General features: G+C 35.6%; 1 protein-coding gene across 2 annotated transcripts in view; it reads right to left on the reverse strand.

Annotated features, from left to right (window-relative positions):
- Positions 1–20,780, reverse strand: part of NAV3 (neuron navigator 3) — a gene marked incomplete at its 5' end in the record, with an annotated part of 269,996 nt that overhangs the window by 155,196 nt on the left and 94,020 nt on the right. For both annotated transcript variants that reach the window (XM_080621573.1, XM_080621572.1), the window contains 2 exons: positions 1,575–1,752; positions 5,562–5,634. In XM_080621573.1, coding sequence (XP_080477699.1) covers positions 1,575–1,752; positions 5,562–5,634 — 251 coding nt within the window. The remainder of the gene's footprint in view (positions 1–1,574; positions 1,753–5,561; positions 5,635–20,780) is intronic.

Genomic DNA, 20,780 nt, shown 5'->3' on the forward strand with positions numbered 1-20,780 from the left:
AGGAACATGGTAAGTATTTTTCTATTAAATATTCACCATGTGTAAATTAGAAAAGCAGGAAAAATTCCAGTTCTTTTACAAAATTATAAGCAAAACCCATTAAACAAAGGTATTTACTTGAATCTGGCTAAGTCCCTAGTTCCACTGATTAAAGCAGTGAACACTTGTTGACATACATTAATAGGAAAAATAAATAATTTCTGAATAACAGGATGTTACTGCTTCTTATCCAGTACTAAATATCCTTCAGAAAGCATAAATTCAACTTCAGAAAATGCTCAGCATGGTCAGATTCTTCTAGGGTCCCACCATAGTTCCCCAAATTACATGTTAATAGTAAACTTCACAGAGAAAGCATTCAAAGACATTATTTTTCAGTAGCAGAGAAAGAAAATGCATTTCACATTGTAATACCCAAGGCAAACATAATTTTATCTTCATTTCTATATCAAATGAGGTAACTAAAATGTCATCAGCAACATCTTCCTATAAACATAGTTCTATAGCATTCCTAGTTTCAAGACATAGATTTCTATTAGGCTGAAGTGTGACATCTTCTCAACCAAAGAAGTATATCTATTATAAACATGAAAGTGTAATTAAGATATGGATTCAAGAACCAAAATTTCATTCTAGTAGCCCGATACTTTTAATTCATCCTAAATCCTTGATTTATCACATTCTAGACATACAGTTGTTCAGTAAGAATGCAAAAAATTTCAAACAAGGAAATAATAAATCAAACAAGAAATAAAACCAACAGAGCAATATCTAGAACTCTTCATGAAGAACTACACTTTACATAGCACTGCATGTGAATGCCTTTTTTTGACTTCCCCATAAATTATAAGTTGGTCTCTGTTTAAAGAGATACTTTGTTTAAACTGATGCTTTTGTCCCGGCTTGTAAGCAAATACCTTTTCAAAATATGTTTTCATCCTCAGTCTGAAAGAAATGTAATTCATCAATTAAGGATTCTGCTGAGTGATTTCCTTTCCTAAAACTAAATAATAAACTGACTACTTAAAAGAAACAACTAGACTGAGGCCATTTCTCTTCCCTTTTGAAAAGCACTCAAACAGAATTTGGCACTCAAACCTAGAATGTGTGGGGATGAAGAGTTTATAACAAATTGAAGTATTACTTATGCCTTTTCCCCATGTATTTTGCTAATCATTTGAAATTGCCTGTTTAGATTTTGAACTGGGTATGTGAAAAAACATGAAAATAAACAGTATACTAACCTCATGGTGTGCTAATTGTCTCTCACTGTGCAAAGGACAGTAGAATCATTATTAAATTGAAAGAATGCCTTAAAATTAATTAAATTGGGACTAACTTTAATTGAGAGTGTTCTCTGCTCTCACTGTACCTTAACTCCCAAGAAACACAAGCTTAATACCAAAACCACACTTAAGATATTGTTTGCTTACATTAATTTAAAAAAATAGCTTAAAAACCACCAGTCTTTTAAGTCTTAAAGTGGCTTAATTTTTTCACAAAACTCTGTCCTTTTTTTTTTCACAGAAAAATAAAAGGGTTTTACACCCAAGAAAACTAACTTTTTAGCTTACCTCGACTGCATATCTTGGTGTGTTTTGGACTGGCTGATTTCAGCTGGAGGAGAAGGGACTTGCTGTTGTAGCTCCACCAAAGACTGGTAGTACTGTTGCTGATGATGTTGCTGCTGTTTGTACCGAGACAAACTGAAAAACAGCCCTAAAATGGCTTTCAAATTTCCATTCCTTATTTCTATTATAAAAAAAAAAAAAAAAAAAAAAAAAAAAGGAGAGAATAAGAAGTGAAAATACTGTGGTTTTAGACTTCAGTTTTGTAAGAGTTTTATACTAAAACATCTCTGTACATGCCTATAGCTACACATGTTTATGCCTTATATCTTTTCATTTATCTCATATCAGGGACACGTTAGGTAGCACTGATAATTTATGGTAATCTTTCTTATTTATGGGTCATTGGTGCAACAAACACAAATCCCTGTAATGTTTTCATGATGAGTCACATGTACGTGGTCATAGAATAACTACATATGAAATGAATAGTCCTGCCTCAACACAGTAAACATATTCTTAGTAAGCAGAGAAGCATTTAGAAAAATCCGAATTCTTTCTAGCCTTAGGTACACATCTCTTCTACCTCATGGCTGTAAACGCCTCTTTTTACTTTTGGGGCACATTCTGCACACAGTGGGAACAATGACTAGAAAAAAATCAGAAGGAGGAGATGGTAACAGTCTTCTGAGTGAGCACATACCCATTCACATAAAATTGCTAGGAACAGGAAAGGAGATTAATGGAAAACACTTACTAAAAAAAAAAAAAAATGACAGTAGATGAATACATCTTTGAACTTTTGAACTACATGATTTTGTAGCTTTCTTTTTTACATGGCTATTACTGATTAATGAAGACTTCAAAACTACAGCTGTCACATGAGGCTAAAAGAGCTACCCATGTGAAATTCTGGGGAGCCACAGTGGTATCCTCATGTCTGCTGTTCCTTTCTTAGTCTTTGCCAGGATGAGATGAAGGGTTCAAAAGAATAATGTTATCCTTTGTTCATAAAGGATCTCTGTGTCAAAAAAAGAAGCCTCAGGAGACTTTAATGAAATTATCCGCAGCGCTTAGGCCTGTTCATAACCTCGTTATTAATTTTCTTTGGCACTGAACTTCTTGTGAAAGTTTTTCATTAGACTTATAGCCTTGTAACCTAACATGCAACACTGCAATTTTCTGCTTTCCCTGCAAATCTAAATACTGAGCTGTATGTGCTACACAGCTTTCTTAGGTAATTTTGAAAGCAGAATTTATAAACAATGACTGTTATATTCATGTCTTTTAAACAATATTCATTTTTCTTCAATAGGATTAGATGAAATGTTAGCATATACATTAACAGGCCAGCAAACAGTGGAATCCTGAAGCTCTCAACCAGCTCTTCAAAAGTCAACATAATCCTGGACACAGGAATATACTTTGCAAAATGGAAATTTGTTCTAAATATCCATATTTTTGCATCTTCCTATGAAGATGCTGCAGGATCTTTGATTCCCCATGAGACCACCAGACATATGCAGAATACCTTTCTCAGAATTAGAAAGCTTTCAAGGCAACCAAGAAAACATGGTGGTTTCAAGGAAGATCATTATCAAGGAACACAGAAAACTTATATGTAAAATTATCTTTAAAAAAACACAACAAAATCACATACCTATCCATACGCTCTGATGCTAAAAGATTTTCTGTATGTTATACAGGTTTATTTATTCTTATGATTTTGCATCAATTAATGCTCAAAGCAAAAACCCTTTGTTATCTTCCACTCAAAATATTTTATCCTAAAATTTTGCTCATTTTGTCTTTAACCATATTTTTTACTATTTCTAAAGGAGAATGTTGCCAAATTTTAACTCCTTTTTCTGTCCTACTTTTAAAGGAGGAAAAAGTTTAAGTTGGAAGATATCTCTTAAACAGAACAAAAATCCAGAAACTTCTAATGTGGAAACTTCTAATGTAGAAACTAACTACTTGCAGGGAAGAGAACTGGAGTGTTCTTTGCAGCAAGCTGGCTTATTATTTATCATTTGGGTTTTCCAATATAGATCTTGCAATCAAGATTTGAAAATTACCTTTCTTCTAGACCTCCTTGCTCAACTCTCAAAATGAGGTGGGAAGCTGGTTGTGAAAACTTCCAACCCTTTTAAGATCATGGTTTACTGTTGCAGAAACTTTCTGGTTATTAATAAATGACCCAGTAGTAACAAGACATATTTACCAAAGCCTATTGCAAGCAACAGACTTATGGTTTCTAAACTGAATTGATTTTAAACATCAATGTGCTGACAAAACACTGGGAAGATAACTTGACAATTTCATGATTAAAAAAAAAAAAAAAAATTTGTTTTTCTCAATTTCTTCTCCTCAAGAGAAATTATTCCCAGATTGTACATGCTAAGTATGGTATATTTAAGGAATTCACACTGCTGTGAAACTTTGAACTAGTATAATTACAAGGATTTTAGCAGATTTACACCAGATTCATGACCAACTGCAAAACAGCAAAACTACCTTTAATCTTACTTCAGAACTCATGGTCTGCCTTACTAAAAGTCAGTTTTGAAGATTAATGAAAGTTTTTAAAAATAGTCCTTGTATTTAACACTATTTAGAATTATTGCTTTTAATAGTATTTGAACTTAAGGCTACACAGTTGCAGTTTACATCCTATTAAAAATTTTTCTAATTGATTTTCCAAAGCAAAACAAAGTTATGAATAAAGCAATGTATTACAGAATGCACTCAGAAAAATCATGTCATGTGTTGTCTCATGCTGTTAAACAATGAAGAACATTATCATAAAATAAATTCATGTTAGTCACAGATTTGATCGCTATTTTATATGCAAGTAAAAATAGACTGTGCTTAAAAGAACAGCTCTGAGGTGAAAGGCAACATGAAATGTTCAGTATTCTCTTGCAACAACGTATCTACAGTATATACAGAAGTTCTTTCAAATCAGTTCAGAAGCTTTCCACAAATGGACTATAAAAGTGCATATGTATTGTGGTTGTGTTACACTTCTGCTAAGGTACTAGAAAGGTGGAGATGTTGAAAGATAACTATTCTGAGTTAATTTCAAAATCAAACAGCAGTTAACATTCACAATTGTGTCTCTGTATATTTTCTAAAATTCAATTAAAATTACCATCTCTGGAAAAAAAAAAGTAAAATTTCTTTAGCTTTTAATTGTGCTGCAAGCAAAATACAAATATAGGGTTACATCTCACAAATAACTGTTACCTTTAGCTGCCATATAGGTCAGAGGGATTTTGAAGGTGCTCAGCACCTCGCTGAACTGCTTAATTTGTTACAGGACAAGTGCTAGTATACAGTTTATCAATTTACAAGATAAAGTATCCACCTCACTTAATTCTACACTAACAAAGCAAATGCTACATACTAATTAAGACTATTTAAATGGTTTTAATATATTTATTAACCTAATTGTCACTGTATTAGGCAATCACTTGAGGTGACTAATATAGCAAACAGGGCTGTAATAGAAGCATCAAGACCATTCACTCTTTCACTTAATAAATGACATCAAAGGAATACAATAATTTTCAGACTCATCTTGACAACATTACTACTACTAATAAATCTGCTTAAACAAATAGTCTTCCCTGGGTCTAACTAATTGAGCAAGACTCTCATATCCATCTTTGTTGTCTTGAATCCCATGAATGAACAGGTTAAAAAATACGCTTAGGAAATTCTGTAGCTATCTAATATTGTGGACATAAGATTAAAATATTAATATTATTGCAAAAAATATTAGTATAAAACACTGTCTCAAGCTTCATAAACATACTGAATTTCTTGGTTCAATTTCAAGAGAAAATGAAAAGGGAACTAGCTGTCACTATATTTGCAGGCTGTTCAAGACAGCTGGAGTTTGGTATTTAGGTGTAAATAATTCGTATTAAGAAAATTAGTTTCCAGGAAAAAATCCAATTATTTGTTCTTGTGATTGGCTTCTCTTACCTTCTGCAGAAAGACCTTGGACATTTACGCCTCTAGCTGCCAGAAAGCTAAGGCAGACATCAACATTCTCAATCTGCAATATGAACAGAAATAACAAGCAGTATAAGACTATTTGACAAAATGTTGAAATGCAGGGAGGAAAAAAAAAAGAAAAAAAAGAAATAGCCCAGGAATGAATACTTTACATTCATTGCATACTACAGCTCTTTACCAAAGTTTAACAAGAAGGATTACTGCTAATTGCGGAATTGATATAAAGCTTTCATTGTCCACTTTGGTGCTTAAAAACAATTCATAAATGCCTATTACAGAATGGCATGCTGGCAAATCAGCAACCCACCTACTTAACATAAAACTGGATTTTATATGCTACAAACAAGCAGCAATGAAAGCACCCATAGAGGATTAGAGGCTGAGTCTGGAGTGTTGGTGACTGAGTTAACTAAAAAATGTAAGCAAAAACCTCCAACAAACATGTTAGCAAACATATTTCCTTGGGATGATGTAGAATTCTGTGAAAATGATGTTACAGCAGAGGCTTAGTCTCAATTTCTTTCTTTCAAATCTTATGTTAAACAGTTGTAATGTATTTAATATTTATGCTTCTAGAATGATCATTTGCTTTGTGAAGGGGACAGTGCTGACTTCTGTTGGCGATTTAGAAGAAATCTACAGCTACCACAGAGAGCTTCAGGTAAGAGAAGATCATGTAACCTAAGTGTAGATCAATGAAAGGATAAAACTTCTGTCTCTAAAATGAGTAATCACAGAACTTGTTTGACTTCTTTCATGCATCTGTTTTTGATAGATTTAGGAGACAGGATGATCCAAAAGGTTCTCTTGAGTCACCATTCCTAGCTGGTTCCCCCAGTCCTGCCAGAATCTATGAAGGAAATTACTATAAATGTAAAATCCTTTAGCTAACAACTTTTGCCTATAAATATGCTGCTATGAAAATAGAAAAATTATGTATAAAGAGGTGCCCTGTGCCAAGTACTTTCAACAAACTTGATCTTAAGATATATTTTTTATGTTGATGGATTTTTTTCAAGGCAATTAGGACAACAAAAATAAAACGAAAAGTTTAACAATACATTTTAGATACCTATTTTTATTGGAGGACATTAAAAAAGAAAGACTGTTCAACACCAAAAACATAAGCCTGCAGTAGATCAAGTCCATGCAGTTAATTTTATTTGAATGTTTACACATTTTACAATATCTCATACAGTTTTCAACCATCAAAAACATGAGGGGTAAATTTATTCCTTGAATAAAAGCTATTTGATCCTTGGCAGTACTGTTCCTTTTCTAGGAGAAAAGCCTTTTCTTATTGCTATTTTTCTATGACTGTAGTTCTGCCATTATTCTGAGAAAATGGCATTAGCAAAAAAAGAATATAAATATTTTTATTACTGACCCTAGAAGTCTGTTACAAGCTCACACAGACTGTCTTGATCCACAGGGATTACTTATATAAATACCTGCAAAATGTTTAGATATGTGCTTTTTAAGGACAATGAATGCCACAGCATTAGTAAATACATCTTTAAAAAAGCCTTTTCAAACATCTGCTACCACGCATAGGGAATGATAAATAATCTCTCTCCTGAATCAAATAAAAAACCCCAAAAAAACTCCCAAAAAAACCAACAACAAAAAGACTCAAACCAAACCCCAAACTCCACAGCTAACACTAACTAAAGTTTCTCCAAACCTGAAATTTACCATGAAGCTTTCATAAATCTGTTTGGTGGGTGTCAACAACTTGCACAGCTAAGAATGTGGAATAACCATTGTAAAATCAATGGGGTTACTCCAACTGTGACCCATTACAGAAATCCAGAATTGGACTGCAACCCAGGCACTGACTCTGTAACCTTAAATGTTCATGCAGTTTTACACCATGAAAAAACCCCAAATTAACTAGGTCATTTCATAAGCTGTAGAGATGTGATACAGCTAAGTCAGTTGCAAGTTGGCTGTAGCTAAAAATAGGAAGATCTGGTTCTTCCTCACCTCTTCTTCCTCCCAGGTGTGGGGCCCTGCTGCTGCCGCTGCCTCTGCTGGGCTTCAGCACTTCTCTGAGCACACCAGGAGCTGGCTCCGTGCAGAAAACTCACCCAGCAAAAAAGTCAAATGTATTTTAGTCTCTCCAGTTTCCCTTGCAGTCAGATAAGCACAGGAGTCAGCAGAGGGGAGGGCACGTCCCAGCCTGAGTAAGGCATGGTTTGGGAGATGAAAAGGGAAGCGGGAAGGAGGGACAGGCAGATGGTGCCACTCCTAATGACAGCAGCAAGGCACTGGGCTGGCTCAACCCTGACCTTCAACTACACCCCTGCATGAGTCCTGAAAATAATGCACATGATGAGAATATTTCTACTCGACCTTTAAACAATGTCAGCTACACAAGAAAAACAATTTGAATGGAAATTTCCCTGTCCTGAAGAATTTAAGAGAACTGAAGATTTGTTGGGTATTAGCTGTATAACTGAGTGCCTCTTTGAACTTTCAAATCAACCATAATGCTGAATCAACTACTTCTAAGATGGGAAATTTTGCTCTACAAGAAAGTACTGGAAGACAAATAAAAAGGAAAAAATAAAAAAAAGGAAAATTGTCAGTAGCATCCATCTTGAAATAACTGAAACAGTATTTCCTAGCAGACCTCCTAGTGTAACCAAGATATTTTTCATAATGGGCATGTGTCCTCTGCAGCAGTTCAGAACACCTAACTAATTAGAGAACATTTAAGCCAGAATGTGCTGTGAAAACGTCTCAATATCTACCTGGAATACCGAATATTTAGTAAATAGTAAGCCTTATACATTAAACTTTAAGATACATTTAAGGTGAAAAATATCCTATAGAAATGTCACCTGGTTACATGTCTGCTTCTACAGCCTGTGTCTTTGAAGTCACTTCTTGAACTCTCTGACAAAGTAGTCATTACCATTAATACAAATGACTCAATATATTTCAGAACTACAAAGCAAATTCTGTTTTGCTACACAGTTCACCAAGAGAACTGTAATAGAAGCCCTGTGTCCAAAGTCATCCCTCTTGGTGGTGGTGTATGAAGCAATAGCAGTGGCCAACTTTCAGACAATAGACTGTGGCTGCACTGTTAGCCTTATAATAAAGTCTTGTTTTGACTTGTGAATTGAGCAAGTTTGGTGTGGCAACTCACAGCCACATAATACATGGAAAATGTCAGAAAATAACTCTTCCAGTTAGATTTCTGATAAGTGCTGTTACTACTTACTCTGAGGAACTGTTAGGAGATTCAATGAGACATGCGTTAGTACATTCTTGGGTTATTTTCACTTCATTTCCTCTCCAGTCTAGAAAACATTAGCCTTAAAGTTGTCCCATTTTGAAGCTTTCAGCATGTTTCTAAACATTGCTTTAATTACCTACTTCTTGCCTTGGCAAACCACAGTTATTCTTTGAACTCAAGCCCTAGCAGACCCAAACACTTTTTATTCAAACTTACTAACAGATGAGAGTAATTTTGCAATTACAAAAGTTCTGAGAGAATTCAAGCAGCTTCCACTCCTCAGTACTGTTTCAATCAAGAGTGGTATGAATCCCTGAAGTCCATGTTTATTTAAGTAGTTAGTGGTGGGCTTATTAAACACTGGGGTAAACTCTTCCTAGAGCTGACAGTGCATATATAGAACTCTACCTGCTTAAATATCAAGGGCTGAACATTTTGCAGTGTAAACTTAACATAGGCAATAAACAAAGTTTGTATCTTATATATGCCCACACTTTGGCAGTGAATTTTACTTGCAAAAAGTACCAGTTTATAACAGAGATAATTTTCATCAGTATCACAAATAGTATCATCAGAATTACAAAGTGTTGTAGTAGACAATATACTTCATTACAGTACAGAATTCAGGACGTAGAGATTGACTCCAAATAGTACATACCAAGATACAGAGAAGCGACTCAAATTTGCAAATTTGCTTGTACGGGTAGATGTTGCCAGATCAGACTGTTGCTGAACAATTCTCCATCACTGTCAATCCCCAAATTTCATTGTTCAAGACACATAGCTTACAGTTCAAAAGCATGGAATTTGAATCTTAAAGCTTAAACCCTGTAGATGTGATAAAGGATTAATGATATAATAGACCTGCATTGCCATGTAGATATTTGTTCACTTAGCTATTCAATTAACCATGTTGAAAGTCAATTAATACTACATGAGATTGCTTTCAGAGGTAACAAAAAGCTATCTCTGATCATATAATCACTTCTTTATCAAAACTCAAGAATAATTCTGAAATGTAGCTACAGCCTCATGAGTAAAAATAAACTCAGCTAGGAGTATGATCGTTTAGGAATTAAGATTTGTGGGCATCATCAGGTAGATAACACCATTTGATGATTTTTTAAATTAAACCTACTGTGTTACGCTTACAATATATTAAGCTTCTTTCATAAATAAGATCCTTTTAATACTGTTCATACACACAGCAGAATGAAAAAAGTATCTGAAACACACCGTAAATATTAGTGAGCCCCAAGATATTTCTGTACTCATATTTAAGGGGTTATAGTCCAAATGATGATGTACAAATAAGCAGAAATATCACAACCCTGACACTATTAATAAATTACATGGCATACAAAAAAGGTACATTTTACTGCAAATCTGCAGTAACATTTTACATCGCTTAGTTGTGGATAATCTGCTTTTGACTGGAAGCTATTTGAAATTTTACTGACAGAAATAAATCACTAAACCAGACTGTGGGACTTGCATATAGATAAAAAGTAGTACTTAATATCCAGCAGTTACCAGACTTACAGGAAGAGCTCATTTGTGGGATTGTACTCACCAGTGACTCAACGTATAGAATACGTCTATTTATTATAATTATTTTTTCTGTTACCAAGATTGCTTTCATCTTTTTTTCTGGCAAAAAAACACTTTCTTCACTTCCAAACATAAATTTAATTGTGGGATGCTCAGAAGACAAGTAATGATGACTAATACAACAGTATGTTTTTCTGCATTTATAAGAAGCCCTGAAAAATATCGTGGCTTGACTAACTCTGTCTTGTTAAGTTTACGACAATATAGTTTACAAGCACAGATAGACACATACACATTAGTTGTTATTTGTACATTTTGAGATTAATTTCTCCTCCTGAAGAATGGGGCACCTTTATAAATATAAGACCTTATTATTAGAGAGTGTTTCTATACACATATATGCTCTTCAAATATTCGATAATTTTGGCAGCAAAAGTAAAACAGTAATTTCTGTCAGCACTTCATTCAGTGCTATCTTCCACAGCTCTGTGTGTATTTTTACATTTTGATACATGACCCTAAGCCCCAGATAAAATCTGGCAAAGGATTTGTTCTGTAGAAGTTTTCTGACGTTCCTGACAGTTGATTAGGGACACTCATAGAAATAGTCTGCTGCAGAAATTGAGAGAGTCAAATATATATTCACCTTCCAGAACACAGAAACTCCATGAAACTCTTCTGTATTTGCTGATTTTTTCCAATACTAATATTAATTAGTATTTCTTTGAGATTAGCATTATGTCATGAGACATTATGTGTCACAACTGTATTTGAAACAAACTTTATCAGCAAGATTTCTTCCTAAATTTCTCAAGAGTATTGATCTGAATTGAGAGACTTGTGGTTGAGTCTTTCTTTCCAACAATTATTCATCAATAATAAAATTTGTGGAGGTCAACGTATTTAAAAGAATGCAGAACTAGAAAATAATTTATTGTTACGCAGCTCGTCCTCATTCAAGTTCTGTAGCTCTAGTAGAATCAAAAATCAAGTAAGAATACAATTCAGGCCTTACAGGTAGCATCCCAGACTAAATATATGCAACACACATGATGCATAAAATGAATAAAATGAAAAATGGAAGAGCAGGTACTATTTTTTTTGCTTGACTTTCATATGGACCAAGCATGGAAGGAGACGCACTAGCTTTTGAATTCTGGCTACTCTATTAGCAGAAGGTGAAGTGCCAGTGATCTGGTCTTAATTGCAGGCTCTGAAAAGAACAGAGATTCAGGCAAGCAACTGTGATACCTTCCTGTGTGGATAAAAGCATTTTTGGTGCAGATGAGCTGGTGAGAGAATGAAACTCTCCATAGTAGACTTAGGTATATAGAATGCTCTGAAGAAACTGGAAAATATTTCAAGGGGGGCAGGCCTAAACTCTGATCTTCCCTTGCTTAATAGAGAACAGTATGAGAATTGGTCATGTATACTCTCACAGATACCTGTTTAAACGTCACACACACACATTGGTCTAATATTTTTTGCCAAATGTACAGTCTTCCACAACTTGCTATGCCTAAAGCTGCTCTCAGAGACTGAGGACAAGTTTATTTCACTTTCTGTTCTTAATTGACTCATCCATTGCACACATTGTGACTTGTTGACAACTCACTTGTGGTGTGGGAAACACCCAGATTTTTGGTTTGACTCGTAACTTTGTTCCTTATGGTTTTTCTTCCCAGCTGGTTTCACTAGTTTGTATTCCTGTTTTGTTTCTCCTTAAAGCAAAGGGCTAGAAAGCTTCAAGTTAAAGATGTAAAGAGGACATGCTCACAGTTCCGTACTGACATATGTTTTTTACCTCAGTTTTATCATTATGATTATTTAACAAAGCCAGACTTTATAAACCAGCCAGGTGGACAATCAGCTTTTTTTACTATGTACAAATTAGTCACAGATCCAATACTTTCTTCGCCAAAAAAAATAGAATCAAACAACATAACTTTTTCCATTTCAAACAAGTGATATCTGAGTACACTGCCTGCTATTCTACTTACTGTCACACTTGCTTTGTACATAGCTATATGTACTACGACTTTGTAAGGCTGTATACTGGATACAAACACCCATTTCTGATAGCTGTCTTATACCAAGGAGGTTCAACTGAAGTCAAAAGCATCTTTCCAGATTAAAGTTGGTATACCAAAATGGATAACCCAGTCCAACATCTTTATCACCCTGACTATCCATACTTCAAATGCCAAACTTTCAACACTTTGTGAGTCTAGGTGATTCTTAAATGATCACTGAAGCAATATTCAGTAATGAGAACCGCCTGGTCTTCACTTGAAAACAGATGTTTGGCACATCTGAAGGTCTGCTCGTGTCTTTAGAAAAAATTACAAAGATCAAAGATAAAATCAAAATATGGGAAAAACCCTTAACTGTACATATTCTGTGGTGCAGAATGCATTTAAGCTATAAAAAGTTATTTTAAAAAGGTGTTATAACAAGGTAAGACTTATGTTAATTGCTTTGAAAAGTATCAATCAGTAACCTCAATCATTATAAGAAACACCTACTACGCCATGCACCCCATTTGATCTGACATTGTTGCTGGTTTATCTGCTTTCTGTGAAAAGATGACACGAAATTTTACTTACAAAATTGCTGTAATATTTTCACTAGACTGTATTGCTGTATTTTATCCACCATAGCTGATTCCTAGGTATTCCAAAAGGGATGATCCTGCTGCAGAAAATATCTTCCCCCCCCCCCTCAAATTTATCTGTACCTTAGCTACAATAAAGGAGTAGGATTAAAGACTTCCAAAGGGAACAATATGAAATAAATTCCTATGGACTTATTTTACAAGTATTATAATTGAACTAAAACAAGCAGACTGGTTTCTTAATTATATTGCACAGGTTATACTAGTTTAACACATCTGAAAGAAAGCCATCTCTTTTCTTGTCTCCCGCATTTTTAAAGTTGCTTATTAACATATATATGTTCATACTAAATTACTACTAAAAGTTTTTTATTATTGTGCCAGACTGTCTGAAAGTCCTTATATTTCCATCAAGATTCCCTGTGAAGAAACTGTACATAGTATTGCTATGTAATAAAAAATATTTTTACCACTACTACTACTACTTAATAAGGACATTTATTAACAGCACAGAATACACCCAATTCTTTGAAAACCTGAAGTAAATGTAATGGGAAAAAATGTGGCTCAGACTAATGCAAAACTTAGTGACCCGAGTAAGGAACTTCTTCAAGTTTCACATCTATATTCTCTGGGCAAGATGCTGGTATGGCAGGCAGAGCATTGCACTGTTCCCTTAACCAAAGGCTACTGAGAGTGGATGAAATTTGCCATGAATTGTCAGTTCACCTTGTGGAAATGGATTGAAGAAAAGGAAAATTGGGAGATAAACTCTCCAGTAAAACTCGCAAAAGCACAAAGAAGAGCAGAAACTTAAAAATCACATTATTTATGTTCTGATAATTTATTTCCCACAGCTCTGAACACGACAGCTTATTGCAGTAATTTTCTGTTAGCTATACTGGAATGCAACATCAAGTTTCCATGGCTGGTGTAGCTGTGAAAACCCACCCAGCTAAAACAGGTGCTAGTAGTCCTGCTGGGAGATACTACGTGTGTTCTGGTTACTTGCTGTTGCACATGGCCTGTTACCTCACCCAAATACAAGGCACATTCCATTTGTCTATGGAAATTATAATGCATTTCAGGGTGTTAAGCAGAATACACTGACATGCACACACATTCAGCTTAACTTTTTTCTAACTACTCATTACTTGTAATAGTACAGTTTAAGTAGCATTCAATAAAAATATCAGTGAACCATGTAACATCAGCGCAATAAACTGTTCCAAACTAAGCATTGACTTTGCAATAAGAGACCGTATATGCAAATTAAAAACTGATTTACTGGAGGCATTTGGGGAGAATTTTACCTTAGAGGATAATAACTAATGGCATGTAGAAGGCCTCCCAGGCAAAAATTTTTAGGAAATGATGCTGGAGTTATTTAATTATTAGTGGGGTTTTTTGAGGAAAAGATGATGTTGTTATTTAAAACTGAAATACCTTCTACTTCCTTTTCCAGCAGATATTAAGGAACATGCACATCGAATTCTTCCAGCATGTAGTCCAAACACGAAATATGACCAGTAAACCCAGAAATGTGAAAACAAATTAACTTCTCAAATACTTGGAGAATTCAAGAGACATATGTACTGACCTGCTGATAAAAGAATGTATGAGGTCACTGTTGAGGTCAGAGCGTGAGCTGGGGTGTGTATTGTTTTTAAGAAAATTTTACAGTGGGAAATGGATCCCTTTTGGCATGTATTACTGTCAGTCTGGTCAGGAACATGAACGTGACAATTGGTGTTGCAGGTCTTTCACCTAGTCCCTGACTTGGTGCTTGGAAAGTTTGGGGTGGGTGTGAGATAATCTCTATAATGTCAAATAGAATTTGTTTGGTGGGTTGTTTGTTTTTTTTTTTGTTTGTACACATCAACAATTCAATTATTCTAAACAAAATCATTAATCATAATCATAATTTTTAGATGGCCAAGCAGATCATTATGAACATCTGCAGGTCATTTCACATATAAAACAAAAACCCCTCTACCCATAAGCACCAAAAAAACCCCACATAAGAATACAAAATTTTACTCTGTTCACCTAGACCATCATGTGATCTTTCTTCTCTTGTCTTCCTTTCTATACACTCTTCTTTCTATGTCTTGTCAGCATTTGCTCTACCCATTTCTACACAGCAGACTACAGCAGACATTGCAAAGCACAAAATACAACAATGGTAATTTCTGAAGTGCTTTTGTGTTGCTGTAGTAGAAATTGCAAGAAGAAGGTGTTGGATTTATGATTGGAATATATAGTGCTGGATTTGGTCTTAGAATAGACTCCTGGATTTGTATTTAGAAAACCACGGAAGTATTTCAGTATCTTGCATTAATTTCTTAGAAAGCTAAAATAAGACTCTGCAGCAGCATGGATCAACAGCAAAGACTAGGCAAAAATTCTCTTCTAGAGTCTCAAAGTAACCCCCTACCCTTCATCTACACAAACCTGTGGCCACCACCACCGCTGTGAAAGAGCTCTACACATGCACTAATAACACAAAATTTAAGATAAATATTACCTGGGGATGATGGGGTTTAATGCCATAATAAAAGGAACTCTGTTTAAACAGTGTTTTTTTAAAGCAATGCATCACTTCAGTGAGCCTGCCTGCAATTTTTTTTTTTTTTTTTTTTGAGTTATGTAACACTTCTGAGTCAGCAAGGTACCAAATGTCTAAATATTTATGGAATTTGGCAACTTCTGAAAATTGGAGGGCAATGTGAAAACACACACTTCTTTAAAAAAGAGGAGTTTCTCTCCATTAGGTCAAAAGAGAGTCTACAACAGAGTGTTCATTTACTAGGTTTAATTAAACCTTTGAAAGCATTCCAGTTCTCTCCTTCACCACTGCACCATTTAGTACATAGAAACTTCATTTAGCTCATCAAAACCAGCAGCTTTTAGAAATAAGGGCAATTACAACATGTGATTGGATGAATCCTTTAAAAGAGAAGTAAACAGGTAAACAATGAGGCATTTCACAGCATCTCTTAAGCTTTGCAAATGGAATCCATCCAGATGCACTTTATGTTTTTTTAACCCTCTCTCTTGACAACACCAGAAGTCTTAATGCTACTGCTTGCACAGGAGAGACACTGAAAACTCGCTCCTATCCTTCTGGCCTTTTGATTTTGTATATATTCAGATGTCTTTTTAATTAGATATATTTTGCATATTACCCTGAAAAATATTTATAGAACATTGACCTTCATCAGAAGAAAAGTGATAAAAATACTTGTTATTAGCAACCTCTAAAAGTACAGCCCAGAGATTTTCTTAGATCTAAAGTTATATGGCTGATGCTCCAGCTGGAACATAGGAAGATAAATGCAGGAGAGAACATAAGTCACTGTTTTTCCTTTAAATTTAGTTTTTGCATTACCGACTCAAACTGACCTAAGCCCTACAGAAAAAGATTCAAAAAAACCAAAATGGATGTTGAATTGACATTACAGTTTATTAAAACGACTCAAATTAAATGACACATCTTTAAAAGCCATAACTATAATATGAAAGGCTCAGACTCAGGCTTTCACTTTTGCTAATGTACTCGATCATTGTATTTTATACCTTGTTTAGCATAATATACAAGAAAATATTAGGTCATGCTGTATATGTTCTCATACGATGCCTGTAAATATCCTTCACAGTTACCTATCTCTTTGCTATGTGCTCACAAACATGGGAAAGTTTTTCCACATTTTCACAAGATCTGGTGTCTAGATTTGGAATCACGGAAGGCAATGGGATATCTGCTTTTAAGTTCAATAGGGACAGGATTTTTTTTTTTGACTTCTTAGCCAAATATTGTAATAGAAACATCAGAAGTGCTTGAGCCTATAAAATGAGGCCTTAACAAGCACTTATTGCTTGTTGTCACTTCAATCCAGTTGTAGCCAATGAAGTGTGAAGTGTAGGAGGAAGCAACTTTTAAAATAGTTATCCAAGTGTTTTCAAGTTCCAAAATACCACCAGTATTACTTGATAAATAAGCATTTGCTGGGCTTTGGAGGGAGGAAATATCTTCAAATACAGTAATTTATACGATGCAATGATATAAATCTTTTGAAACTGTTTATGCTAAGAAATCCAAACAGAAGCCTTATATATACAAGAACTGTGAAGACACCCTTGCATATATGTTTGCTGTGGAGCGCTATTGCTAATATGTCCATGAACTGACAGTTTTTACAAAAAACCTCAAACCTAATTTAGAGTTATTATTGGGAGGAATTAGAAAATCTGTGACAGGCACAACAGCCCACAAGACTGGGATGCTGGTTAGCTAGTCGTGTGAAGCTAGAATACACAAAACTGTAGCTATCTAACTTCATGAACTGTTATTTATTTCACATGCAAATAGGTCTCAGCTCTCCAGTGTAGAAACCATGGGGACAAAGAAAATTCTTGTGGCATTTTTTCCCTAGAGGGAAATGTCATTAGTACGCTCCCATTGTAATTCCAAAGAAACTCTGAAGAATCAAGAGGTATGAATAATTCAAACAAGGTTCCAATTAGCTGACAATACAAGCCTAAACAAAGTGTATTCTAATTATTATAGAATTAAAGACTGCCAAAAGCTACAAGCTAAAATACAAATATATTTCTATTTCAGGAAGACTGTTCATATTCAGCTTTTAGTACTACACAGGTTTGACGCTGGTCAGGATGCCACCTCAAAGAATTGCTAAAAACTGCATAGGTAAACAAATGCTTTAAGTTCCTATAAACTCTTCAAAAAGCAAAAATTGATTTGTGATCACTTTCTGAGATTGAATATAATCAAGTCCTAACAAAACTTGACTTTTGGATTGACTTTGAAACTGAACCCTGCCCAGACTAATTCATATCCAGACACTGGGCCAACTGAAAATAAGTATAGCTCTGATGTATGTCTTATGATCATCTTTGATCATATGGTCAACAGACTCCTCAGATTAGGAGTGTTTTAAATAATTCCTGCATATCACAAAGCTGCCAACTAGATTACTGTATTTATATTATTTATATCTGCTGAAACAAAAATGGCTGTACTGTATTCTAATGATTTGCATATGAAGTTTCAGGTCACAGGGGATTTAAACAGACAAGGTATATGAAACAAAAAAAAAAAGAAGATTGTGTTAATATTTTAATTAACCAGATCAAAAGCCTTTACATGAAAAAGGATTAGTTAATGCTGTTGAAATAAGCAGTCTTTGTGACAACTTGCCTGTTCTACTGCTAGCTTAAGCCAATTTACCTTTGTATACCTCAATAGTATTGCCCATAACAGGGTCACCAGCTAGAACAGAGTCTATACTTAGAGTTAACATCAGAATTTAAGTCCAGCTCAGTGTTGCTAAAATCTGTTGTAATACAGAATTTCAGATGCCTAATGGCACCTCATGCCATTCCAGACTGGTCGGATCTGTGGAGTCCTGACAGCAGGAGCAGGCTGGCAGAGAAGTAATTGCAATTAATGAAAAAACATGACTACTGTACACATAGTCCCAAGGCTATCTGCATGATTGTAGGAAATATGAATTTTTTTTTGAGAAATACAGCACAATTAATTTTGACATTTCATGGAATAAATCATGATCACAATAGTAGTGCATAAATGAACACTGAAAGAGCAAGCAAAGAAGTACCCTCTAATCCCCCTAATAGAATAAATTTAGATATTTGGGAAAGAGGAGGAGAATGCATAAAAAAAATTGCCAAGGTTAATTGTTCTTACTAAGTCACTTCTCACATTGTCATTCTCAGAGGGAATATTGACCTGAGGGACCCATGCTCTGATGCAGCAGTGTGTGCTCATTCACATATGCCAGCCAAAGGGCATTGGGGAGAGGCTGCAGGTGGATTTGCAACAGGGTTCAAAGAGGAGTTTATTCTGTATAGATAATTATTGCCAAATAAAAGTGGAAGGTTAGATGGGTTAATCTGCATAAAAGTCAAGGAATTCCAAAATGGTGAGTTTGTAAAAGACACTGTAAAATCAAGCAGATTTGGCATTCTTTCCCTGAAACAGGCTAGCACTTAGCTGCAGCAGATGTAGGCAACTCCTGTTCCAGCAAAGATCAAGGGCAGAGTGGGAAAAGACATCCGGACTGTTATAGTTCTTTCAGTATGCACCTACTGTCTGTTCTTTCCCTTCATTTTCTAACATTAAATTGTACATATTCTGGAAGTCATGCAATATTGCTGACTAAAAAATCTTTCTCTGACATCAAAGTTTTGGCATTTTACTTTCCAGTAGGAAAGCAGGGGGAGGTTCTCAAATCTTTTTTTAATGAGCTGAACAATTACAAATATAGAAGGACAGTATGGTTTTTATTACAGTGTTGGTTTGCAATTAACACACTGAATCATAGAATCATAGAACAGTTAGGGTTGGAAAGGACCTTAAGATCATCTAGTTCCAACCCCCCTGCCATGGGCAGGGACACCTCACACTAAACCATGCCACCCAAGGCCTCATCCAACCCGGCCTTGAACATCGCCAAGGATGGAGCATTCACAACCTCCCTGGGCAACCCATTCCAGTGCCTCACCACCCTCTCAGTAAAGAATTTCTTCCTTAGATCCAATCTAAACTTCCCCTGTTTAAGTTTTAACCCGTTACCCCTTGTCCTGTCACTACAGTCCCTGATGAATAGTCCATCCCCAGCATCGTTGTAGGCCTCCTGCACATACTGGAAGGCTGCTATGAGGTCTCCATGCAGCCTTCTCTTCTCCAGGCTGAACAGCCCCAACTTTCTCACCCTCTCTTCATACTGGAGGTGCTCCAGTCCCCTGATCTTCCTCGTGGCCCTCCTCTGGACTTGTTCCAACAGCTCCATGTCCTTTTTATGTTGAGGACACCAGAACTGCACACAATACTCCAAGTGAGGTCTCACGAGAGCAGAGTAGAGGGGCAGGATCACCTCCTTTGACCTGCTGGTCACGCTCCTTTTGATGCAGCCCAGGATACAGTTGGCTTTCTGGGCTGCGAGCGCACACTGAAGCCGGCTCATGTTGATTTTCTCATTGACCAACACCCCCAAGTCCTTCTCTGCAGGGCTGCTCTGAATCTCTTCCCTGCCCAACCTGTAGCTGTGCCTGGGATTGCTCCTACCCAGGTGTAGGACCTAGAACATTCTGTGTTACTTTATTATCCTCCTGTCTTGTCAGCCTCTTTGCTATAAGGCCAAACTTTGAAATACTTGGTATGTATAGCCACTAAAAGATGATTCAGTGACAAGCACTGTCACCTAGGCATAATGTACTACACAATACCTCCAAAAGCTTGACAATTTGTTGGACAGTGTTAATTTTAAGCACATGTAAATGCTTAACCATTACAAGAAGCGTGAGGTCTTCCCTCCCTTCTGCAGCTGAATTCACAACGCAAACCCTGTTCCACCCTACATTGCTAGTTACAATCCCTTTCTTTTCCCACTAATTACAATGGAAGCCACAGCTTCTTGCTTTCTGGCACCCTCTACTGCTTTACATATGACACCACAGACAGCATTTTATGGACAGTTGCACAGTTCCTGTATCTCTATTAAAACATCTTCCCAATAGTTGGATTTTCCAGGCCAACCAAATAAAAGATGATGATATTCATATTTGTTGTGTGCCCTCATTTATTGTTTGCAGATATCAATTCTTTAATCTCAAAATATGTCTAATACACCTTGGCTTACCCTAAGGAACAGAGACAGTAGCTCTGTCAACTCTGTAGAAGAGTGGCAATCTCAGGCTCACAGAAAACCAGAAAATACAATGATTTGTC

Source organism: Psittacula echo (genome assembly GCF_963264785.1).
Source record: "Psittacula echo genome assembly, chromosome: 1".
Classification (NCBI taxonomy): Eukaryota; Metazoa; Chordata; class Aves; order Psittaciformes; family Psittacidae; genus Psittacula; species Psittacula echo.